Here is a 24,478-nt window from a genome sequence, read left to right on the forward strand (position 1 = left end):
TCAGCGATGCCCTCCATAAACAGCTCGCTTGCGAGCTTGGTGCAACATCTTGTGCCCCAGTCAAGAGGAGACGAGCCATTACGCGCTGAACTGGTGGAGGCATGTCAGGAGATACTGAGAAGGTGAGATATAAATGTCAATAACTAGAAGTAGCCTGAATCTCGTAAATAGTCACATAGGCCAAAGCCGCGAAACGGATATCATGCATCTCGGCAACTTGATTAAACGACAGCGTATGGAACGTGTCTTAATATGATAACAATGCTTAACACAACGATTTTAGTTCAGCACTCTTCCCATGTCTCTCCTGCCACGGCAGTTCGTTTCTCTAACCTCTTTGCTCGCTTGCAAGACCAAGTTCGTGCCTGCAGTGCCAAATATAGCTTTTATTGACATGATCTCCAGTCAATCCTCAACCGTAAACATGCATCTTTACTATTTTTGCATTCGTTGTCCTCCACAAATCCCACGTCACCTGGCGACTCTGTACCACAGCTCCTTCCACTACTTGCTCCTCCCAGGCCATCCTCTCGTGCGACGAATGGAACTAGATCAAGAGCGGATAGCATCAGCCCTACAGCAATTGTTCCTCCACAAATGGCCTTTCCGGCTGGCGTGAAACCTCGATCAAAAGCCGAAATATTAAAAGAATACAGGACTAAAGCTGGCCGCTCACATCTACCGGAGGATCTCTTGTTACGAGACGTTCTCTATCTCCTCCAGGGAATATCTGGGAAATATGTTCGTTTTGACAATAGTAAATCCAAAGATGAACAATACGTAGTTTTCGTAGAGGATGGGGTAAGCATGCCGTTTGGCATCTGCTGGGTCTGAATGCCTAATATTTAGTAGACATCTTTAGGCGCATAGTATTCCACCTCCGACTCGTACCCTGATTCACCGGCTGTCAGAACTGGGTTACTTATTCACTAGAGTTTCGGAGTTTGTCCAACTAAAAGCTGGTAAACCGACAGTTGGGCTAATTGAACAGGTTCGCCACCGGCCTCTGCTATTTATAAGATTTCACTCACATCTCAGCAGAGTTTGTGCCACCATCTGCAACAACAGCTTACCGAATACTATCGACTTTTGGCGGTACTGGAAGCTCAGGCACAAGCATCTCCACATGGTCCGACACTCGAGTCTACTGAAGATAACGGTTTGACATTACGACGTCTTCTAGTGTGGACAGATGAGTGGAGGCTTCGCCTGCGCATGATGAGCGTTTGTGTTGAAAATTGCTCGGGTGAGTTGTGTATTTGAACATATGCATCAAATTCAACTAAGCTAGTAATAGACGCGCATGGTGGTACATTGATCAACCTTATCCATGCGTACACCGATAATGGCGATCCTTTTGTGCGCAATTTTACTGATCTTCTACTGGAAGAGGTGCGAAGCCTTATCTCCTGGTCGATTTCGACTCACCACCCAACATCCAGGTCTCCAAACCTTTTTTCATATCCTTACATAGATGGCTGTTTTCAGGAGAGTTACATGACCCATTTAACGAATTTTTCGTATCAAGTAACCCAGAGCTCGCGCATCATCACTACATGAACGGAGCTAATGGATTGGGCGAAGGTGCATTCGCTGGTGAGTTACGATACATAAGCTGTAAGCTAGTTTGCAAGCCAACATACTTCTATGGGGCAGGGCTTTCCGGAGACGAACTAGATGTCGCACTGCTATCGGCTGATGCGGGTCAATCGAGTGCGTTTGGAGGACTCCGATTGTGGAAAAGCAAGTACCAGTTTAAAAAGGAAAAGCTGCCTAGTTTCGTGGGTGAAGCATTTGGAAGAAAGGTTGGTTCAAGAATCGTCGAAGATAAGCTTTACCCTGACGTCGGCCAAGATATTCTCAACAGGCAAAAGCTTGAATTTCATTAGGTACAACTGCCACGATAACGACTGGATTGAGACTCGGAACAAACTTAATGGATTCGGCAGCGGTAAGACGGGACATTCTTGTAGACTTTGTTGGCTCACCCTCTGTTCAGTATTGAAATACAGTGACATCGCCGGACTAGAGCATTCTATCGACACGGCATTTCAGATTGCAAGCCAGCGACTATTTGATATCTTCCTTGTAAAGTTTAAACTTATGGATCATCTCCTGGCACTCAAACAGTATCTAATGCTTGGCCATGGTGATTTCGCGGATCAACTTATGGAAGCCCTTGGGTCAGTAAAAGTTGTTATTGACCTCTCAAACAAAGCTAATATCGTTCCAGTCCCAACCTGTCTCGTCCCGCAAATACGTTGTACAGGCACAATTTAACAGCCACTCTTGATACTGCCATTGAGCGCTCAAACGCTCGCTTTGATTCGACTGATATTATTCGACGTTTGGACGCACGGATGCTCGAATATTCTCACGGCGAAATAGGATGGGACGTTTTCACACTCGAGTACAAAGTAGATGCACCTCTGGACACGGTCCTCGATCCCGAGTCCATGCGCAAATATATGACGTTGTTCCAACACCTCTGGCAAATGCGACGTGTGGATGTGACTCTGACACAAGGTTGGGCAAGGCTGGCTAGCGCCTCAAAGACAATTGCCCGGGTTCCTGGTAAGTATTTAACTTGACCAATTCTCTGGATTTTAATCACATGAACTTATGTTTTATATGGAGAATTACAAAGTTCGTGGCATCAAGTCCGTATAGTGTTGGCAGAAATGATACATTTTATACGCCAAATGCAATCGTTCTCACACCTCGAGGTTATCGATGTTTCGTGGAAGCGTCTTGTCGAGTTTACTCGTAAAAAGGAAGGTGATTTGGACGCTTTGATTGACGCGCACCAAACATACCTTGAGCGTATCGAGAAAAAGGTCTTGTTGATTAGTTCCAAGAGTGGGAGAGAGGTATGATGGGACACTCGAAACTTTTCGATGCACTATTAATGACAGATACTAGGAATCGGTACTCAATCAGGTTCGAGAGGCTTTTCAGACTATTCTTCAATTCAGGGAAGCCACGGTGAGGATAGCCTCTTTCAACTGCTAGCTTGGGTGCTCAACCTGCAGGTAGGACGCATTCCACAACCACACTTTGGCGGAAGCTGCACGACGTGACAGTGAACGCGATGGGCATAGAGTACGTGTTTATTGTTTTTGGTGCTTCGTTCTCTCTGTAACATCGCCCAGGGAGTGTATACAACTATTGGTAACGAGGATATTGGAAGGTATACACGAGACAACGCCGAGTCGCTACCCCGAATTCTCAGACGAGTTGAACAATACTCCCGCACCTTCTCTGATTTGGCCATGTCGATTGTAGTTGCACTCAATACACACAGCGACTACGAATGTAGGTTTTTGGGAGTCCGTCTATCTTTCAGTGACTTTTACCGCCTCAAGCGCGAGCGTCAGCTGGCCGCTGCTAATGGTGACGGAAGATGACGGTGCTTTATTTTTATCCTCATCTCTTCTTAGCCGATGCTGCTTTGCACGCATCATCGTATTCATTGCTTTATTGGGTATAGAATTTCAGTTTGCATAATAATATAATCATACATCAATTAGTGAACAATAAAGCGAACGCTTCAACTTGAGTAAGGAAGGTCGAGAGTGTCAATGGTGTTCAGAAGGGGGTACACCGATCGAACTATGAAAAACTAGGCGTTCCGCTAAAGCATGCACTAGCGTGGAATCCAGGCCGAAATCTTGAGCGACACGGTTGCAAGCCTCTAGCATCACCGACCGGCCGGGGTCTGCCCCGCGACCTTCATTAAAACCTTGAGGTTGTATCATTACGCCAGTAGGTGGGGGGGCCAAGTATAGTTGATTACGAGAATATATAGGAGTCTCTGAGTTGGATGGTTGGTTGACATGCATTGCTGAAGAGAGCTGATTGGTGAAGCGGAATAGGTGATTAAGCTGGTGATCAGTGAATGCTTAGGGTGTATTAGTGTGTATTTCTCGGAGCAATCTGTAACACTTACCTCTGCACCGAAGCGCTGCGTCGATAAGCTTCGTGTGTACAAGAGGTTCATATTCCCGCGTGCCAACAAGAAGTTCATATTGTTCGAGGGCAACTATTTGACAAGTTAGCACAGGTCATGATATAGCACTCTGACAGACGCACAAGTGGTGATGTCTTCCCGATCGCGTACCCCTCAGATCATTAGAATGTCTTCGATGAATTTGATCGATTAGACTTACCAAACAATGCCTCAGGTAAGGTCCCTGGGGCAAACACATCGGGCACAGGAACTTTGGCGAGTACGCTAATCAACGACCAATACGCAAGGCAGGGCGCTTTTAAAAAATGAGACTACGGAATGGTATCAGTTATGCCCATCGAACTTTTACGTGGGTCGGTAAGGTACTACTGACCTTGGGGGATTGAATCAAGTGCAGAATAATCCCCAGTTCTGATTCTGTGAGTAGGTTTCCTGTGACCGACAACCGAGAGTCGCTAGCCGATGTTTCATAAATCGGCAATGAACCCTCGAATTTTCCGGGCCAGGAAGGGAAAAGCTATATAGAGCGTTGAATACTTGTGTAAAGAAAGCAAACTCAACTTACAACATGCATAAGTTCCTCCTGGCTCGACAAAGTGATTGTGACTGCACGTGCACGACGGCCATATCCTAACACCTTGTTTTGATGAGTTCTCAAGGCAGATCTCGCGTTTTCGGTCGTCGTCTCTACGTAAGCGTGATTTAGAGTCCGGCCATCTACACGATCTAAGAGAACATGGCAGATCAAAGTAGGGCTCCCTAGCCATTTTTCAATCATAGGTGGGGTAACGTCCTGAGCATCGAAAGTGCGAGTAAGATGCAGCGCAAGGCCTAGATGAGTGGCATATCAAGACATACCCAGGGAATATTATCGATGCGTAAAACCATTATTGAAAGGTCAACTTCAAGGTCTGAAGAGATGCGAGTATCTATGCGTGATGGTGTTGTGAAATACGATCCTGGCGAGCCCGAAGAATCTTGAGAGAAGGGAATCCTGCGTGAAGAATTCATAGAAGGCGAGACTTTGGCGAGATTTCCGACTGTATGCGTCCGAATGGTCGAGCTATCTGAAAGGACTTGATGGGAGATAAGCAATACATACAAATCATGTCTTTTTCGCCAACAACATTAAGGGATCCTGTCACACAAGAGGCGCATATCTGATGTCGACAAGGCTCCAGCAGGGACAGTCGCTCATCTCCGCCACATGATGCGCATTTCGTTCCCACAAGAGACCTAAAAGCGGGGGAAAGGGGGGATCCAAAGAGGGCTGTGCGTTCTTGTGGGGTCAACGCCCGGCTAGGGCTCTTAGTTTGATCTACTTTGGAGTCATAGCACTTCTGTTCAACCATGCTTAGTTTGATTCTGGTGTCCAAAACTTAGCATCACTCACATTGAATAACGGTCGCATTTCTCGTCGCCGGGGCGGAGGGTCGGTAAAGCTACCACGTATAGTTGGATTATCAGAGATGTAGATATTGGGAAGATCGAATCGCAGTGGGGTCCGAGACTTCTTGGTTACTTGAGGGGTAAATGGTCCAGTCAACTTATTCGGGGTTGTAGGTAGTGGCGCTTGCTCGTCCTCTGGAACGCGTGTGAATGTATGCGGCCAAACCCCAATTAAAATTGGCGTGAGCGACTTCTCCATGATACAAAAAAGAAATTTCGTCTAACCTTCGAGGCTGTCGTGGCAAGAATCGCGAGGAGAAACGCTTTCCTCACGAATTCTCCAGTTGGGGTCGCCAGCTAAATGAAATTTCTGGTTTGGTGAGTGTGAAGTAAGTTCTCCAGAATGGCCCTGGATTTCGGATGATATCCTCGATGTGACCAGTGACTGTGGGGTAGGAGGAGCCATATTCGAAAGCTTACTACGGGTGAGTCGAAGTGGGGTGAGGAGGGTGCCATTCTTGAGCTTGTGAGGAGCCGTGGGCGAAGGCGGAGACGACAAGGGTGGGGTAGATGGTGACGGCATCTTGATAATATTATAAAGAATCACTTGCTACCTATGAGTAGTTGAAGAAAGATGTATGGACGAGTTAGGTGTCAGGTCAACCACCAGCAGCGATTTATATTTAACTTGCCCGACACGTGACCGTGTTTGGGTCGTGTTTGGGTTGTTTATCAACCACTCTCATCCTTGGGCTTGTCTTCGTACTCCATTCTGTTTACTATCAATCTCTTGTACGAGAGCTAGCGTCTACATTATACATTGGGTATTACATATCCGGGCTGCAAAGATTATCAATCGGACATACGATGTCTCTCCTACTGGCTCCCGATCAAGGCACCGAAACAGCAAGCAAGCGTTACCAACGCTTTGAGTCTTGTATATACGTCGCATCGCAATCTTGCAGTACGAAATGGACGTAAGTGAGTACTTACTATACGCCTCTTTGCTATTTTATCGAGCACTTTTGTTGCCTTAGTTGGGATCAATTCGTGATGTGTTTCCCAACATGGGTGAAAGAAGAGGCAAGTGTTGCGGGAGAAATTCGAATGCAGATATCGAAGTTCATGAAAGATACCTTAGTGGTCGGTTGATTGTTGTTAGTGCTGGGCGTTGGTTACTCATTTATTGCATACAGAAAGAGAGCAGTGAACTACTACGGCTCTATGAGGCCCGTGCAGCGATAGACGCCTTAGACGAGGCCATTGTTGAAGCTAAGAAGAGACAAGTCGAGGAAGATAATGGAAACCACAAGGACGAATGGAAACCAGACATAGATCCTCGCACTGCTGTGAGAGCTCGCGTCATGCCAGTATTAGAGAAGGAGCAAGCCGAATTGCAAAAGGAGCTGGACGAGGCAAGCATTTGATTATTTGTAACCTAACAATCTGAGACAAAGTCTTTGGCAGCTGGAAGAGCAGAATCGCAAGTATATTGCAAGAATCCAACGTAACAGAGCGGAATACAGAGCAATTGACCAAGAAATCAAGTCCCGCTTGAATACAGTGGAACAGGTAGCTTACTTAATTTAATCTCTTTCTTTGTTAACTCAATGTGTTCTTCAGGTCTACAAAATCATTAACAGTATGGACAATGAAGAACTGCAACAATGGATGTTAGCTGCAGATGAAGCCGGGACTACTACTGCTGACTAGACTGGTATAATATCAAATTAATCACAATTCGGTGTCTGTCTTTGGATTGTGTGACATGCATATCCCGTATCTTGTTGTCTTGCTACGTATATATTAATTTATAGCTTTTATCCAACAACCCAATGATCTAATAATATTACCTAATCTTAAACTTAGCGCCCAAGCTTAGGTTTCCGTGACCGCGGTCAATTAGTGTTTGCTATTGCTCAATTCTTGTTGTAAATTTCCCATTGCTTTCATTATTGTTGATATATTGCGCTGCCCTTTCTATTTGATAGCCTATTTCCTGGCCTGATATTGGCATCCGCGAAATACTAACGTGACAAGGAGTTGACCGCTCCCAACGTGGATAGAGACGTACCAACTTGGCCCTTGACCTTGCACAGATGCCTTCATCTCCCACTCAAAAATCTCCGAGCGATGGGTCTGGTAGATACTCATCAGCTCCTAAAGATGATGTTGTAGAGCTTAGAAAAGACCTGGCCAACAAGCCCGATGCCGAAGGCTGGGGTGTCTCTGGTAAGTTGCAAATCCGGCTGATTTTATCTACGGTGTGACCAATGTAACATTTATCTATAGCACCTCCAATTCTCTGCTACTGCGTGGCCAGTATCCTAATGACCGTCACCAATAAATTTGTCCTTTCAGGCGCCAGCTTCAATATGAACTTCGCCTTTTTGGCCATTCAGTCTATCACTGGTGTTAGTTGTGTGGTGTTAGCCAAGAAGCTGGGGCTAATCAACTTTCGCGATTTCGACAAACAAGATGCAAAAACTTGGTTTCCTATTAGCTTTGCTCTCGTGCTGGTGATTTACACAGGCAGCAAGAGTTTAGTCAGTTCGGGTCCTCAACTTGATGCTATAAGTTACTTATAAACCTTCCAGCAATATCTCAGCATTCCCGTTTATACTATATTCAAGAACTTGACCATTATCCTGATTGTATGTAACGACTTCTCAAAGAGAAACCTGCGTTAAATTATTCGTTCAGGCATATGGAGAAGTCCTTTGGTTTGGAGGCCGAGTAACGGCGCTGACCTTGGCTTCTTTTGGGTTAATGGTATTGCCTCCGCTGTCATTCATGGGATACTGCTGACACTAAATTGAAGGTCCTGTCCTCGGTAGTTGCTGCCTGGTCCGATATCACTACAGCATTTCAGAATAGCTTCCCTGAATATGCTGCATCTCCTATCTTCCAAATTGATCCTAGCAAAGCTCATAAGAACCTTGCGAACACTGGCACAGGATATCTGTGGATGGGATTCAACTGCATTACTACTGCAACCTACGTAAGCATGGATCTTGATGTAAAATTGTGGTGGAGTACGGTGCTAAGGTATCTGCTAGGTATTAACGATGAGGAAGAGGATCAAGTCTACTGGATTCAAGGATTGGGATACAATGTTCTATAATAACTTGCTGTCTATTCCTGTATTAGCCATATTCTCACTGCTATTCGAAGAATGGAACCAGAAGAATATGGATGCTAATTTGTAAGTGAACTTTATTCAGTCTCCTGGCTCAATACTGACATTTATGATAGCCCGCCTGCAACCCGCAACGTATTACTGAGTCTCATGGCTATGTCCGGAGCAGCAGCCGTGTTTATCTCATACACTACCGCCTGGTGTGTCCGAGTCACGAGTAGCACAACCTACAGGTTAGTCTTTACCTTCAAGCGTCGATGTGTAGTAGTTTGATCATGCGGTCTATTATAGTATGGTTGGAGCATTGAATAAACTTCCAGTAGCCGCCTCTGGCATGATCTTCTTTGGCGACCCTGTAAACTTTTCCTCGGTGTCAGCGATCACCATCGGATTCGTCGCCGGAGTCGTTTATGCCATCGCCAAAAATAACCAGGCAAAGGCCGAGAAGAAGGCCGGACCTGGTTCTGTGGAATCTTTACCTATGCATAGAAGGGCATAGCCAATCATCTCCTTGCATTTACAGTGACTAATATACACTGTCCAATATCGACTCCTATCTTATGGTATCGAACCCCGATTCGTGAGAACCAACGACCTCGCGGACTTTAGCCTGGGAGAGATCCGGGGAGCGTTCTTAAATCAAAATAACGCCCAACGCGAACGATCTGCGCACAGGCAACTGACAGGATAAGCTCGGCATTTGCTACGTATCTGGTTATAGCAAGCTATTTCGGGCAATATTCGGGATCGAAGTCGATAGCTAAGCCAACGGAAATCAATTCTTGCATCAGTAAACCACGTCGTCTAGTGTGTGTGACTTGGGACAAGCCTTCCTCGGGCACATACGGAAAGTAGCCAAGGATATCGGCTCCCAGGAAAGTCTTGAGAGTTCATCCACTGACAGGAATCTCAGGTATAGACGTCTTGTGCAGGCGTATGTAATCGAATTGACTTGGGGCCGCGTCGTGGGAAGGGATACGCCCACTCTGCCGCTCACCTCGCACCTGGGAATAAAAATTGAATATTATAACCCAAATGCGGCCTAAGCAACACCCGCAGTAGGGTACTCTGGGCGCTAGATACATGCTATAGGCAGCCAAGTAGCCCATTATGAGGAACCAAGAGCGTATCTATGTGGATGAAAGGCGGAATAGCAATTGATTGACTTGGCATTCGTGGGGAAGTACGCAGGAAGTAGATTAGTATCCGTCCCAGAATGGCAATTTGAGGGTTTGATATACATCGGGACCCTGGAGATGGAGCGTGCGAATAAACCCAATTCGCAGCTCTTGAAAACAGACTCGCTCAGAGCTCGCCCTATCCCCACTCTCTCTCTCTCCACTCCTATCACATCTCTACGTGTATCAGTGGGTTTACATTATGTCTGGAAATCTCAGCACGCCCAAGTCGGCGCTCGGCGGTATCGCCAGCATCCCCGGCACCCCTATTCATACCATTCACTCTATGCGCCGTAAAGGTGCGGGGCACCATGGTCCTCTGACCAAGCTGCTCGTCGCCAACCGTGGTGTATGTACTATCAGACACGATCAGAACCCTTGTTGACTCTTGAATGTAGGAAATCGCGATCCGTGTATTCAGAACCGCGCACGAACTCGCGATGCATACCGTTGCTATCTACTCTTTCGAAGATCGCATGTCTGCTCATAGGCAGCGCGCCGATGAGGCCTACCAAGTTGGTGCTGGATTGACTCCGGTTGCTGCCTATCTTGCTCAAGACGATATCGTCCGCATCGCTCTCGAGCATGGTGTCGATATGATCCATCCTGGATACGGTTTCCTGTCTGAAAACGCGAGCTTTGCGCGAAAAGTCGAAGAGGCTGGAATTGCCTTCATCGGACCCACACCCGAAGTCATCGATGGACTCGGTGATAAGACCAAGGCTCGCAACATCGGTAAGATAAAAACCTCTATTTGGTCAGAATAAATTAATGACCATAAATGCGTTAAATAGCGGTTGCGGCTGGTGTTCCTGTTGTTCCCGGAACTCCCGGCCCGGTCGAAACTTATGCCGATGGTGATGCTTTCGTGAAAGAGCACGGGTTCCCGTCATTATCAAAGCCGCCATGGGTGGTGGAGGCCGTGGAATGCGTGTCGTCCGTTCCATTGAAGAGTTCAAGGATTCGTTTGAGCGTGCGGTCAGCGAAGCCAAGAGCGCTTTCGGTGACGGTACCGTCTTCATCGAACGTTTCCTCGAACGCCCAAGGCACATTGAAGTCCAGCTTTTGGCTGACGGAGAAGGCAACTGCATCCACTTGTTCGAGCGTGACTGCTCCGTCAGCGCCGCCACCAAAAGGTCGTCGAAGTTGCGCCTGCGACCCACCTCCCAGAGGAAACCCGCCAGGCTATCTTGAACGACGCCCTCAAGATTGCTCGTTATGTCAAGTACCGCAATGCGGGCACAGCCGAGTTCCTCGTCGATTCACAAAACCGCCACTACTTTATCGAAATCAACCCCCGTATTCAGGTCGAGCATACAATCACTGGTAAGCATTTCGTAATGTTTACAAATACATCTGAACCTAATCAAATCTGGTTTGGTACTTCAGAGGAGATTACCGGGCTTGATATTGTCTCTGCCCAAATCCAGATTGCTGCGGGTGCAACCCTCGCCCAGCTCGGTCTTACTCAAGAGGCCATCACCAAACGAGGCTTCGCCATCCAATGCCGTATTACTACTGAAGATCCGGCTACAGGCTTCCAACCAGACACCGGAAAGATCGAGGTATACCGCAGTGCTGGTGGTAACGGTGTTCGTCTCGATGCTAGCTCTGGCTTTGCAGGCGCCCAGATTACTCCTCATTATGACAGTTTGCTTGTCAAGTGCTCCGTCAGCGGTGCAACCTACGAGGTTGCCAGGCGCAAGATGCTCCGCGCACTGGTCGAATTCCGTATCCGTGGTGTCAAGGTCTGTCGGATACTATCTACAATAGCTTGGGCTAATTCACTCCCGCTGTAGACCAACATTCCGTTCCTGTTCCGTCTGTTGACGCATGACGTCTTCATCAACGGCAAGACCTGGACCACCGTAAGTGGGAACAACTATCTCATATGGAGAACGAACTCACGTCCTTCTCTTAGTTTATTGATGATACTCCAGAGCTCTTCAAGCTTGTCCAAACCCAGAACCGTGCTCAGAAACTTCTCGGCTACTTGGGCGATCTCGCTGTGAACGGCAGTTCGATCAAGGGCCAAATGGTAGGGTTCCCCTTTCGAAGATCAATTTAGCCTTGTTCTGACAAAACGTCAGGGAGAACCAGGTCTCAAGCAGGAGATCGAAATACCCAAGCTTGCCAACCGCGACGATCCCGAAGGACCCCCACTCGACACTTCAGTACCATGCGAGATCGGTTGGCGCAATATCATCGTTGAGAAAGGACCAGAAGCGTTTGCCAAGGCTGTCCGCGAGTACCCAGGTGTGCTGATCATGGACACTACCTGGCGTGATGCCCATCAGAGTTTGCTCGCCACTCGCCTCCGAACCATTGACATGGCCAACATTGCCAAGGAGACCAGCTGGGCGCTTGCTAATGCCTACTCTCTTGAATGCTGGGGTGGTGCGACATTTGATGTTGCGATGAGGTTCTTGTACGAAGATCCTTGGGAGCGTCTCGTAAGTTGTTTTTATACACTTGGACTTGTTTGTGTTCTAATACGCGAACCTCCGCAGCGTACTCTCAGGAAGCTCGTTCCCAACATTCCTTTCCAAGCCCTTGTGCGTGGTGCCAACGCCGTAGGATACACTAGCTACCCGTGAGTTTACTAGACAACTGAGGAAACTCTTTTGGCTTACTATTATAATTAGTGACAATGCTATCTACGAGTTCTCGCGCAAGGCCGTTGAGAGTGGTCTTGACATCTTCCGTGTCTTTGACTCGCTCAACTACTTTGAAAATGTGGGTCTGATACATTATTACCCCTATTACCATAAACAAACCCAATCCTTGTTTTAAAGATGCGTCTTGGTATCGACGCGGCGAAGAAGGCTGGCGGTGTCTGCGAGGCCGTCGTTTGCTACAGCGGTGACGTTGCCGACCCCAAGAAGACCAAGTACACCTTGCAATACTACCTCGACTTTGTTGATCAATTAGTTAACGAGGGCATCCACATTCTCTGCATCAAGGATATGGCTGGCTTGTTGAAGCCCCAGGCCGCAACTATGTGAGCATTCACACATAGTACAATTCCACTGTACTTACCTTCTATCTAGGCTTGTCGGAGCTATTCGCAAGAAGTACCCCGACCTCCCCATCCATGTTCACTCTCACGACACTGCGGGTATCTCCACTGCTAGCATGATCGCTGCTGCCGCTGCCGGTGCCGACATTGTTGACGTTGCCATTGATAGTAAGTTCAACCAGAATTCACTCTGGATGATACGTAATGATATTCCTAGGCATGTCCGGTTTAACCTCCCAGCCCTCGATGGGTGCTGTGTGCGCCGCCCTCGAGCAGACTCACCTCGGAACTGGTATCCGTTATGACGACATCCAGGCCATCAACCAGTACTGGAGCCAAATCCGCTTGCTGTACAGTTGCTTCGAGGCCAACGTTCGTGCTTCCGACTCCAGTGTGTTCGAACACGAGATGCCTGGAGGACAATACACCAACCTTATGGTAAGCTGAGCTAGAGAACCCAATCAACCAAAGCATTAACGATGCATTTCCTAGTTCCAAGCGTCTCAGCTTGGATTGGGTAGCCAATGGGCGGAGATCAAGAAGAGATATGCGGAGGCCAATGAACTTGTAAGTCTATGCGTTTGGCGAAACGTCTGAGATTTTTTCTCACAAACTCTCCTTGACAGTGCGGAGATGTCATCAAGGTCACGCCATCGTCCAAGGTTGTTGGTGACTTTGCCCAGTTCATGGTATCCAACGGTCTCTCGAAGAGGACGTCATCGAACGTGCTGCATCCCTTGATTTCCCCTCGTCTGTTGTCGAGTTCTTCCAAGGATACCTTGGCCAACCAGTCGGCGGGTTCCCAGAGCCGCTCCGTACCAACATTATTCGTGATAAGCCCCGTATCGACGGTCGCCCTGGTGCGACATTGCAGCCCCTTGACCTCAAGCAGATCAAGGCCGATTTGCGTGCCAAGTTTGGGAAGCACATTAATGATGCGGATCTCGTCGTACGCGATGTACCCGAAGGTGTTTGAAGAGTACCAAGCTGTGCTCGAGAAGTACGGCGATTTGAGGTTAGTGGCTTTGTGCTCCGGATAACTGAATTGGAGTAGATCATTGACGTGTGTATGCAGTGTTCTTCCTACCCGTTTCTTCCTTGCCAAACCTGAGATAGGCGAGGAAATGCACATCCAAATCGAAAAGGGCAAGACGCTCATCATCCGTCTCATGGCCATCGGAAGTGTGGACGAGACTCGCGGACTGCGCGACGTTTGGTTCGAGGTCAACGGAGAGGTGAGTTGGCGAATAATTGGCCGTGTCGGCAGATGAATTGATTACAACTTTGACGGTAGGTTCGTGCCGTTCCCATCGAGGACAAGTCCGCTGCGACAGAGGCCGTGCGTCGTGAGAGGGCTACGTCAGAGCCTGGCTCGGTCGGAGCCCCGATGTCTGGTGTTGTCGTCGAGGTTCGGGTTAAGGAAGGCCAGGAGGTGAAGAAGGGAGACATCTTGTGTGTGCAGAGCGCCATGAAGGTAAATGATCCCATAGTTTGGTTTCCTAGCCTCCGTAGCTGATCCATACTCGACCCTATAGATGGAGAGCGCTGTTTCTGCGCCTGTTTCGGGACACATCAAGCGAGTTGTGTTTCAGAAGGTGACAGCCTGAACCAGGGAGATCTGTCGAGATTGTTCACTGAGTGACGACGTATTGGGTGCTTTTTTCGGGGAGATAAGATTGATGGATGTATAGTATCGGGTCATGATTTGCGGGCCAACAAATGGAAATATCATTGTATTCTCAATGTGACGAAGAGTCTGGTTTCGTTGAGCAATCTGTGCGAGGAGCGATGGGACCGCGAGAGCTGGCCATAGTTTAATCTTGTGTAGTGGCCGTAGCCTAAATTCTAGCATTTTGGGGGTACAACGTACTTGAGTGTTGGTGATTTTTTGTACGTACCATGGAACTCGATGGCTGAGTGTCTAGACCGACACGTGGAGGGGACCGAGAGCGCACGGAGGGCACGAGGAAGGGCCAATCTGGGCCAAGTCAGGCCGCGGAGAGCGCTATATGATAGCTATATGCGGCAAGTTACCAGAGACGACGATGGCAACATCGGCTTCCGATCATCAGAGAGTGAAAGCGGGGAGATAAAATTGAGGGTGGAGGAACCTTTATGTGAGAGTGCCCCAATAATGTCTAAATCCGTGGTCGACGCATACAACTCATGAGCCATGAGCGCGGATGACGGGAGCGACCGAGTTGGTGATTGTGACATAATTTCCTGACCCGTGAAAGTAAACAGTTTGGTTTGTCTCAACCGACTGGAGCAAACTTATCGAGTTTCAGACATCCCCGCTGGAGAACGCCTGGGAGGATATCGCTACATCGCGTCTTTGCGTAGATAATCAGCGATGGTCAGGGACGGGAAATCTTATCTGAGATAAGACTTGGAAAGAACCTGGCGCTGATTGGGTGGTGAGCCCGATTAAGGACCGGGCGCTTAACAGAAGCGCAAGCCGAACCAGAATGGGTGGTTTCTGCTGCCGCATCACTTTTGGACAACAGTCATTTGCCAAACGGACACCCGTCTCCCATCGACGTGTGTAATAGCCTGTGGGCCTAATTGTCTGATAAATCTGTCGTTATGGCTCAGACGGCCGCTGCAAACCACCCCGAGTCACTGCGAGTCCTAGCACTGCCTTCGTCGCCTCCGCGGCCCCAGCTCATCGTCGATCCTGCGCTCCAGATGCTCTCCCAGCCCCACTCTGCTGCCATTGCTGAAAAAACACCCGCCTCTCCCTGGTCTGCTGCGACCACCGCCCCTGCCCCTGCCACCCCCGCGACTCCTGCCACCCCGGTCCCCCCGCCTCCAGCTTCAGCTTCAGCTCCCGGCTCCGGCGACCCCCACCACGGCCCAGTCGTGTGCCAACTGCGGAACAGAGACCACTCCGCTATGGAGGCGGGATACAGAGGGTCGGTCCATATGTAATGCGTGTGGTAAGTCAATTGTTGTTGTTGCTCAGATGATCGCTCCGAGCCAGTGCGGTTCGTTTTCAGGCCTGATCATATGCGATTGTGTATGTGCCCACTGACTATGTGCACTCAACAGGGCTCTATGCCAAGTCACGGCGTCAACCCAGGCCTGTCACACTCGGACGCACGTCGACACCGAGCTACACATTTGTCTCACAACAACCACCCGCTGTGTCACCCACTGGTCTCAACGAACCCACGGGAGCAATCACGTCTGCAGCCACAGCCACAGGCCCAGGTTCGCATCCCGGGGGAACATGTCCTGGCGATGGTCGTTGCGATGGGACTGGTGGAGCCTCTGCCTGTGCAGGCTGTCCTGCCTTCAACAATAACATGGCCGCCGCCAGCTCGCACGACCAACCACAGGTCAGGTCCGCACTCCCGGTCTATCGGATCGCCCTTCCGGTGCGCCCGGTGCCCTTAGCTGTACCAATTGTGGGACGAGCACTACCCCACTCTGGCGACGGGATGATGCCGGGAATAACATTTGTAACGCCTGTGGTAAGGTACTTTTCTTACTGATACAACGTTTGATAAAACACTCCCTTCTCTCTCTTATCACCCTATTCAACTTTTACGTATTTCGTGGGGGATCTCTCACATTGCGATACTTGGTATAGTGTCGCCCGATTTTTGGTGGTGCTGACACATTCACTTTTGGCCTTGCATCTTATCAGACAACACCTGCGGAGCCCAACCGATCTTATCTGATATTACTCTATCAGATAAGGCTCTTCTTTTCCCCATTTTTTCCCCCCACCTCGAAAGATGCGGTTTGACTTACCGTTTTCAATGCGTGTTCAGGGTTATATCACAAACTTCACGGAACACATCGGCCGGAGGCAATGAAAAAATCGGTTATTAAGCGAAGGAAACGAGTGACTGCAGCCGGGCCCAGCAAACAAGCGGAACAGCTGCAGCTGAAGCTCTAGTTGCTGTCGGCCGTGGCCCCGACGGAACAATCCACGGTGTGCTCGAGAACGATACGGTAGACTTGGACTCCCAACACAAGAAGAAGCGACAACGAAAGGCGAAACAGACCGCACCTGTACCTGACCCCAACGCTCCTCTTGGTCTCCCCCCTCCTGGGCCTCCGAGTACATCCAGCCAGGGCGAAAACGGCGCTGGGAGCCCTGTGCCTCTGGCGAGATATATTGACGAAGCAGCATTGTCGAGCCTTCAGCGACGAGTCCAGCAGCCCAGTATCATCGTGATAGTATCCTACCCCCTCCTACGCTTCCCGGAATGGAAGACGACCGTCGATATAATAACCGAGGACGTTTCTCAAGTCCTCATGGGGGTCTCGAGTTACCCCCAATTAATTTAGGAAATAATAATGAACGTGGGCATGCCCCAGGTTATTTGGGAGCCCCTCCTCGTGAAAGGGACGAGGGCGCTTCTGGTAAGTGCACCCTCGGGTCAATCAAAATACGTCTATTCATGAGTGTATCTTCAGCAGTCCATGCAGTTTCACCTTCCCCGCTCCATCACCACGGCCCCCATGACCCTACGAACTCCCCACCGATCCCTACACGCGCTGAACTCGAAAAGCACTATGTGGATCTCCGAGCTGAGCGAGCTCGTCTTGAAGACATGCTGCGTCGAACAGACGTAATGCTCGCTGGGGTTAAGCGTGGCATTGATGAGGCTGGGATAGCAGAAAACGGTGTAGATGAGCGGGAGCGAACCCGCGAGCGGCCAAGCGTGGCCGCAAAGACTCCGCCCATTGAGAGCGTTAGTTTACCCCCGCGTAGTCCCGCGAACGGGCCAACTCTGTGGGCTTGAATAATGTGGAGAAACCCTAACGCTGGATATGAACCGGACGCTGTGTATATCTCGTGCTTTCCCTCGATGTCTTGATTGTGATACTCGTATATTGATGTTTTTCTATATCCTGTTATAAGTATGATGTAGCTTGTGTGTGCGTTCTGAATTGATCTATCCCCCTCTTACACGTGCTTGCATATATACGTTGGATTTGTGTCACATGGCTGGGTGATAATATAGCTTCTTTTGGACATAAATCCGGCGGTTTATGTTTAAGCTTGCGATCATCTCCCCGTGTTTTCCATTTTGGCTTCGCCGCTTGCTTTCAACCATATTACCCCAGGAGGTTTTCCGGAATAACTTGCCTCGGCCGCGTGATCAAACTGGTTTTATCCGGTACGACCTGTCCCAGTCACGAGTGATTAGAGGTAAGGTCTGATTGAACATCGATTTCAGTAGGCACAATGTTAACATGGGCATAAAACATTTGTGTCGGGCCAATAATCTTCGAAAGACATCCCGGATCCCAAATCAACCGCGCGCTTATCCAAGCACGCAAGAAAAAGTCCGATGTGGAGAGATTTCACGTGCGAGTTGAAGATGGGAAACACATGCTCCGCTCTGGCTCGGATGGGTTCTGCGAGCATCCATCACCCACTGGTGCAACAAAGCTCTAGCGTCCCCCGGTGCCTTCGCTCTCTCGTACTAACTATCATATACAATATCTTCGTCATACTGCTGCCCCCTTGGCACTTGATTCTTCCCCTAGGAACTCCCTATCTAAACCTATAGCGCTCTTTCCTCCCCTTCCCCTCTTCTTGACCTTTCAGCCGATTCAATCCCGGTCCTTGCAATTTGCCATAGGCTATGCCAACTGCTAGTGATGCATCTCCAACTACCACCTCTACCGACCACATGCAGGCGACTGGAATTATTGACGAGCATGATGCGGATGTGCTCATGGCCGTCCAGGCCCTCGGGGATATGAGGAGCCAGGGCACCGCAGGTTCGCCGCTCTCACCGAGCAGAAGTGATACAAGTAGGTCCCGCTCTGCGCCAACAAGCAGCGTGATATGGCCGTTGACTATGTTTCCTAGGTTGGCTCAGTCACAGACCATGCCAGTCGACTCTAGCATGCTCCTCGAAGACGAGACACGGGACCAGGTCGTTGCAATTAATGGAGACTTTGTTTCCCGCGTTTCGACCCTGCCCCTCGTCACTTCGATGCTCAGTGCGTATTCACAGACCAAGGCGAGCTCTAGGGTAGTCAAGGTTCGTACATCTGTGATTCTATTGAGCATGCGGATTGATCATCTTTGCGCTATAAAGTACGGTGCGCAGATGGTTGAATCTTCAGTCAAGACGATAAGCAAGCCCGTCATGAACCGGCTGCCCACGGCTCAGTTGGACGAATTTGCCTGTCGCCAATTGGATAGAGTGAGCGGGCCCATATTGCATCATTCTCGCCTGTTTATCCTGATCTCTCTCTCTCTTTTTGTCTTACGTAGTTGGGACAACGTTATGGTCGAGTCGAGAGTCCTCGTGACGACGGTTTATCACCTCTTCCAGACGAGAACACTCGCAGTTCGACCCCTCGGTCTCCTGACCCAGGCCCTCCCAGGGGACGCAGCTTGGAGCGACGCACGTCAAACAATAGTACCACACAAATGAGATCCCCCACACCTTCTGTGCGTGATGATGCCATACAACCGCATCATGCAGCAGGATCTGGCGTGCCAATTGAATCGGATCGTCAAGTCGCGAACAGAAGCCGATGGCAAACTATGCTCTTGGAGGCGGGCGGAATTGGCGCAGCGCTCAGCGATGAGAGCATGAAACGCCTGAAATACTGTCTACAATGGCTGCAGGTGCGTATGTCTCCTATGTCCGTTTGGTTGGGGATCTGTCTGATACCATGTGATTCCTGTGGGTACAGTATGCTACCAATCGGATCGATAGCCAAATTGCCGTTTTGCGTGAGTTTCTAGATTCACTACAACCTGGAGCTGGTACAACCGGGCCGCTCTTGCCTATGCACATGGATAGAGACGCGCCTGTATCGCCGGCCGCACTCGCACGGTTGAGCGCCGTAAAGCGGGATGTGGTGGCCACGATCCGGCAAGCTGTGGATATTGTCAGTCGATATGCCGGTGGAGCGTTGCCCGAACCAGCCAGAGGAACCGTTCGCTCTGTTCTCTTGAATTTGCCCGAACGATGGGCCAGCGCCGGTCATTCTGCCAACGGAGAGATAGATGGACCTGGTCATAGACGAATTGTCTCGGGCTTGAGCGCTCGAGCGCCTTATCCACCAAGGACAAATACCACAGGCGACTCCGGCGTCTATTCGGCCCGCCCCGGGCCCCGGCCACCACCCACTGCCGGTACTGCTGCTCAAGCAGCACAACGCGTCATGACTCTCGCTACGGAGAGCCTCGACATGATGCGAGGTGTTACCGGAGTTGTCAAGGATAGTCTTGACCGTGCTGAAGTCTGGGTCGATCGTTTGCGCGTGGTCGGACTCCAACGTGGAGAGCAGGACGCGGATGAGCTAATGGGACCCCCTCCACCGCCCGAGTCGAACTTGGGTTCTTCGCACCAAAACGGGATTCCTGGAACTCCTGCACTCACGTCCGGGTCTGGATCCCCTCGATCACTCTCAATCGCGGCGCCGCTCTCGCCCATGTCTTTCCCACACTCGTTTAGGGACGCTTTGGTTCACCCGCGCACTCAACCTCCTTCGGTTTATTCGTCCTATTCATCCTTACCGTCCTCTGCTGCTCCTTCCAACGCCGGGAGCGATACGGAAACGGATGGTGACGGTGATGACGATGCAGCTAACAGCATTGGCCACATGAGCAGAAAGCGTCGCAAAGGAGGAGGGCGTGGTGCTAAGCGACTCAAGGATACTACAATGACCGAGGCAAATGATGTAATCTTGCCTCCTTTGCAGATGATCGACTCCCAAGGCTAAAATCATGATTTTATACCTTGTTCTCACTTTCCCTTTCCTTTTTCTTTCTCTTCTTTTTTTTTTTTTTTTTTTGGCGGTAGTCTGATTTCTCTCTGAATTCTTATCTTTTCACTCATTAGACAATGTCTTGCTATTCTCGAGTTCCAATGTGAAACCGCGCATTTCCTGTCCTTCAGTTCCCATCTCATTTGCGTTTACTCTATACATGCATATCGTCTTCAAGCCCTTGGGTTTCGTTTCGTGCTATTGGTATCCTTGTCAATGCTCCAGTCTTTTGTATCCAATAGATTGAGTTTTAGCCCCAGAATTGCTGCATATTCGAATTTTCAAGGCCATATTAGTAGAAGTGGACATCATAGCTGGATCGCCTCGCCCATAACCCGCAAAACTCAGCCTGAACACAATCATTATTCCAAAGACTCGACTAGCCAACTTGTCTCTAACTCGCTCTGAATGCGTCGCGAACAATTGCAAAGTCCACGTATACAATACCCATAAGTAATACAGCAGCACTTGCTGGGTGAAATACGTTGATCGAATTTGGTGGTGCTGGCTTTCCGTGTAAATAGTGGCCGTGCTTAACGTTCACTGACGGTTTTGAGTGCCAAGTCGTAGCCCAAGCTGGACAAGCGCCAGTGATGAGCTTTTCACATTACCTCCCACGGACACCTGAAAAGTCTGAATTAAATGGAGTCACAAATCGTACCCGAACAGGTATTCAGGTATTTCAATCTCTCCTGGACGAACTGAATCGTGCTTTATAGAACACTTCACCGATAAAAGTTCTCCCGGATGAAATACTGCTCCGCATATTTTCTATTCTCGTCGGCTGGGACGACATGCATTGTGATTATTGGATGGGCAAATCACGTCGAATCTACAACAAGAGCAGAAACTGGTGTGGCAGACATGCGACAATTATTTCTGGCGTAAACACATCTTGGAGATATATTATGCTCAATACGGCTTCCTTCTGGTCTCATATAGACGTTTTTCTTGAATATGGTTGCTGGCTTCCCCTGAAGCCCTTTTCTCTACGTTGTCTTCGGCGAGCCAAGGATGTACCCATTGAACTCCACATACACTGTGACCACACGCAATTGTTTGACCTCGAAAAGACGGGGCTTCCTATTTCCATACGCGATAGGGCGGTGGCCTCACTAGTACTCATGACGACCTGCTCGACCGTAGTTCAACCCGTCACCGACCACTATTCGGAAGGAAATGCTCACGGGCCTTTAAAAAAACTGAGAATTGAGTACATACACCCAACGTTTCGTCCGTCCACATCTTCTCTGCGGAACAAACTAATCAGTCTCGGCTCTTTGAGAATATGCATCGACTCGATACGTTGATGCTCTCGTCAGTAACCTTGGATTGGGCCCTCGTGCGATTCTCGGGGCTGGTCGACCTGCAACTTTACGATATACAACCCAGTCCGTCTATGGATCAGATATACGATATTCTTTTCGCGAGTCCCCAACTTTCCACAGTCCAGTTCGAGTGGCTTCACATGGACTCGAGCGATGTGCAGCTGACGGGATTTCGGTCAAGAGATCGAGTAAAACTTCCGATGCTCAGTTTTCTGGGTCTTGGGGGAAAGGACTGGGATTTCGTCGGTCACCTCCTGCAGGCGATTGAACCGGGCGCCAGGCGTTATGCCTCAAAATTGGCAATTTCTCGACACTTGAGGAGGTCATGTCAACGAACGCACGCATCTATGATCTGCATTCATTCTGTGCTCGACAAAAAATCACCACGCTCCTGCTGCACATACCAAATGCGCCTCTGCACCTGATGCCGCCGTGTCCAAGAGACCTAATAAATCTGGTTTTCGTTGGTCAGGATATTGGGGATTTTGATATTTTTCTCAGTACGGTTGCCTCACAAAGTGCAAGCTTACGACACATAATACTACGCGATTGTCGTGTAACTATAACAGGGCTACGTGGTATCGCTTCCATTCAGTCTATCCAGTCCCTATGGCTGGAATATTGTATGTATGCACCACGCGCCTACGATCATTACTTTCCAGAGCTTCCAAAAGAAGAACTGAGTCGGCTGGAAAATACCATTCCTGACTTGTACGTGGATTATGCCCATCATGAACGGAAACGCGATAGCCTGCCTTGGTGGTTAGAATAATGCGAGAGTGTGCTCTTTTTGTGCATTGGCTACGGGGTGAAATAGAGATATTCTCAATGTCTGAATAGTGTATCAAAGTTCCGAAACGTCAAGAAACGTGCGAGGTAGACATCCGTCAATTTATACAGGCAGCCTTCAGCCATAAAACCAACATCCCCGCTGATGATTTCATAATTTATCAAATAAAATAGTTCCATGTTGCTATTATGGAAGATATGTTGGACATATCGACTAGTGTTGGCTGTGTAAGTTGGCTGACGTCTGCCTTGTGACGACATGTATTATATGTAGGCTTTCCTCTGCAGAGAATTATAAATCATGATCGGGAATTGACAAAGTCCGGTGTTCTAGTCAGCTGTCAGCATTCTCACGTGAATCGAGACTTGGGAGCACGTCTATTCGGTCCAGTCGAGCGGTCTGACACTACGAAGTGTCATTTTGAAGTGCATTCGACAGCGATCATAGATCCGAAAGTCGATGAAAGCCTGTATGATATATACAAGATGCACAAGTTGAGGTGCTGACCGGGGGCGATATTAACCGGCTCGGAAGCAAAGATGGCCTGTAAGCTCTCCCAAATCAAGGTCAGTCAAAACCTCCCACGAATTCATAAGCGACCACCCGCTCATGGCTCACTTTGGACTCACCTCACTCTATAAATCACGCACCATTGGTTTTTATCGTACTGCACAAACCCCCTCTTGACCACGCTCGACTCACTCTATCCATCGACACTATGGCACCCATTGCTGTTAGCACTTCCCCGCAACTTCAGGCCTCGGTTCCTCTCAAAAAGCTTGCGCCAATGGCTGAGCCTGCCTTCAAGTTTGACGCGATGGAGGATGCGCTGGCGGCGTTTGCCCGAGGGGAATTTATCGTAGTTATGGACGACGAAGACAGAGAGAACGAAGGCGATCTCATCGCGGCCGCCAGCACCATCACAACAGAGAAGATGGCATGGTTCATCAAGCACACCAGGTCTGTCCTCATCGCTAGCATATGCCTACCCATTACTCATCAGTCTCACAGCGGCTACATTTGCATCTCATTGCCATCCGAGCGCCTGGAGGAGCTGGATATTCAGATGATGGTCCCAAATAACACAGAAAAGCACAAGACCGCGTACACAGTGACCGTTGACTACAAGATCGGTATGTTAGAAACATGGATAATCTTACAGGTGTTCATGTTTCGGCTTGAATTATAGGCACCACAACAGGTATCTCTGCACATGACCGTGCATTAACCGCCCGAAAACTTGTCGACCCTCAGGTCGTTCCAGGAGATTTCTCACGACCGGGGCACATGGTTCCACTACGAGCTCGCCCAGGCGGCGTGTTGACCCGCAAGGGACACACAGAAGCGGCAATTGGTCAGTTGTTTTCGTTATTAGTTGATTTGATTTTGACAATGTCCCTATAGATATGTGTAATTTGACCAATCTCCCGGCCGGCGGGCTCCTCTGTGAGCTGGTCAATGACGATGAGCAAGGCACAATGGCACGTCGTGACGATTGCCGGGCATTCGCCGATCGATGGGGCCTCAAAATGATCAGCGTTGAGATGATCGCCAAATGGCGACGCGAGCATGGGTGCTAGCTGATGCGCTGTTGTGTTTTCTTGGTTATGACTAGGAGGTTTCCCGAGTTGACATTGAATGTTAATTTCTTCATACTCATTTAATTAGAATGCAATTTTTATAAGCTAAATTTAGACAGCTGTAAGCCAGATTGTCGACCAGTTGGAAATATTGAGTCGGGTCATTTATTTCCCCATATGGCTTGCGTCACATGTATATGCATAGAGCATACCTCCACTTTACCTCCACCTCAATCTCATCATTGTCATCTTTAGACCATTGCATAAGATGACTCAACCTCGATTTGCGTGATGGTCACGCATATATAAACGATCGCCAGCCTGTAT

At 49.1% G+C, this 24,478-nt stretch overlaps 8 protein-coding genes across 8 annotated transcripts; 7 read left to right on the forward strand and 1 right to left on the reverse strand.

The window, feature by feature from the left end:
- Positions 1–6: 6 nt before the first annotated feature.
- RhiXN_05103 (gamma-tubulin complex component 5) lies at positions 7–3,407 on the forward strand (the record flags this gene model as incomplete). The annotated part of the gene is made up of 16 exons (XM_043324919.1): positions 7–122; positions 172–233; positions 284–357; positions 406–801; positions 863–991; positions 1,042–1,246; positions 1,298–1,392; positions 1,443–1,596; positions 1,657–1,805; positions 1,855–1,951; positions 2,000–2,183; positions 2,234–2,574; positions 2,638–2,870; positions 2,923–2,985; positions 3,037–3,102; positions 3,153–3,407. The coding sequence occupies 16 exons, from the start codon at positions 7–9 to the stop codon at positions 3,405–3,407; spliced, it is 2,619 nt and encodes an 872-aa protein (XP_043177338.1).
- Positions 3,408–3,578: 171 nt separating this feature from the next.
- RhiXN_05104 (uncharacterized protein) lies at positions 3,579–5,942 on the reverse strand (the record flags this gene model as incomplete). Its single annotated transcript, XM_043324920.1, has 10 exons — positions 3,579–3,901; positions 3,950–4,042; positions 4,093–4,122; positions 4,170–4,281; positions 4,344–4,487; positions 4,536–4,763; positions 4,829–5,046; positions 5,073–5,310; positions 5,364–5,554; positions 5,645–5,942. The coding sequence occupies 10 exons, from the start codon at positions 5,940–5,942 to the stop codon at positions 3,579–3,581; spliced, it is 1,875 nt and encodes a 624-aa protein (XP_043177339.1).
- A 284-nt stretch (positions 5,943–6,226) lies between these two features.
- On the forward strand, positions 6,227–7,072 carry RhiXN_05105 (uncharacterized protein; the record flags this gene model as incomplete). Its single annotated transcript, XM_043324921.1, has 5 exons — positions 6,227–6,336; positions 6,397–6,502; positions 6,556–6,708; positions 6,827–6,931; positions 6,983–7,072. 5 exons carry the CDS (start codon positions 6,227–6,229, stop codon positions 7,070–7,072), a joined length of 564 nt encoding a protein of 187 aa, XP_043177340.1.
- A 386-nt stretch (positions 7,073–7,458) lies between these two features.
- On the forward strand, positions 7,459–8,997 carry RhiXN_05106 (GDP-mannose transporter 2; the record flags this gene model as incomplete). Its single annotated transcript, XM_043324922.1, has 8 exons — positions 7,459–7,591; positions 7,652–7,905; positions 7,957–8,013; positions 8,063–8,131; positions 8,181–8,360; positions 8,419–8,564; positions 8,615–8,731; positions 8,790–8,997. The coding sequence occupies 8 exons, from the start codon at positions 7,459–7,461 to the stop codon at positions 8,995–8,997; spliced, it is 1,164 nt and encodes a 387-aa protein (XP_043177341.1).
- An 881-nt stretch (positions 8,998–9,878) lies between these two features.
- Positions 9,879–14,302, forward strand: RhiXN_05107 (carbamoyl-phosphate synthase; the record flags this gene model as incomplete). The annotated part of the gene is made up of 21 exons (XM_043324923.1): positions 9,879–10,025; positions 10,075–10,411; positions 10,471–10,533; positions 10,578–10,792; positions 10,849–11,002; positions 11,066–11,424; positions 11,476–11,544; positions 11,598–11,714; positions 11,767–12,129; positions 12,187–12,269; positions 12,322–12,412; positions 12,472–12,677; positions 12,727–12,863; positions 12,913–13,133; positions 13,188–13,262; positions 13,322–13,364; positions 13,406–13,644; positions 13,694–13,710; positions 13,771–13,930; positions 13,990–14,169; positions 14,231–14,302. 21 exons carry the CDS (start codon positions 9,879–9,881, stop codon positions 14,300–14,302), a joined length of 3,348 nt encoding a protein of 1,115 aa, XP_043177342.1.
- A 979-nt stretch (positions 14,303–15,281) lies between these two features.
- On the forward strand, positions 15,282–17,455 carry RhiXN_05108 (uncharacterized protein; the record flags this gene model as incomplete). Its single annotated transcript, XM_043324924.1, has 6 exons — positions 15,282–15,610; positions 15,695–15,714; positions 15,747–16,171; positions 16,569–16,977; positions 17,028–17,072; positions 17,127–17,455. The coding sequence occupies 6 exons, from the start codon at positions 15,282–15,284 to the stop codon at positions 17,453–17,455; spliced, it is 1,557 nt and encodes a 518-aa protein (XP_043177343.1).
- Positions 17,456–18,304: 849 nt separating this feature from the next.
- RhiXN_05109 (transcription factor Opi1) lies at positions 18,305–20,408 on the forward strand (the record flags this gene model as incomplete). Its single annotated transcript, XM_043324925.1, has 5 exons — positions 18,305–18,480; positions 18,535–18,709; positions 18,767–18,874; positions 18,946–19,305; positions 19,374–20,408. 5 exons carry the CDS (start codon positions 18,305–18,307, stop codon positions 20,406–20,408), a joined length of 1,854 nt encoding a protein of 617 aa, XP_043177344.1.
- Positions 20,409–23,289: 2,881 nt separating this feature from the next.
- Positions 23,290–24,151, forward strand: RhiXN_05110 (3,4-dihydroxy-2-butanone 4-phosphate synthase; the record flags this gene model as incomplete). The annotated part of the gene is made up of 4 exons (XM_043324926.1): positions 23,290–23,531; positions 23,583–23,704; positions 23,761–23,925; positions 23,976–24,151. The coding sequence occupies 4 exons, from the start codon at positions 23,290–23,292 to the stop codon at positions 24,149–24,151; spliced, it is 705 nt and encodes a 234-aa protein (XP_043177345.1).
- Between the last annotated feature and the right edge of the window lie 327 nt (positions 24,152–24,478).

This window comes from Rhizoctonia solani, chromosome 2 (assembly GCF_016906535.1).
Source record: "Rhizoctonia solani chromosome 2, complete sequence".
In the NCBI taxonomy this organism is placed as follows: Eukaryota; Fungi; Basidiomycota; class Agaricomycetes; order Cantharellales; family Ceratobasidiaceae; genus Rhizoctonia; species Rhizoctonia solani.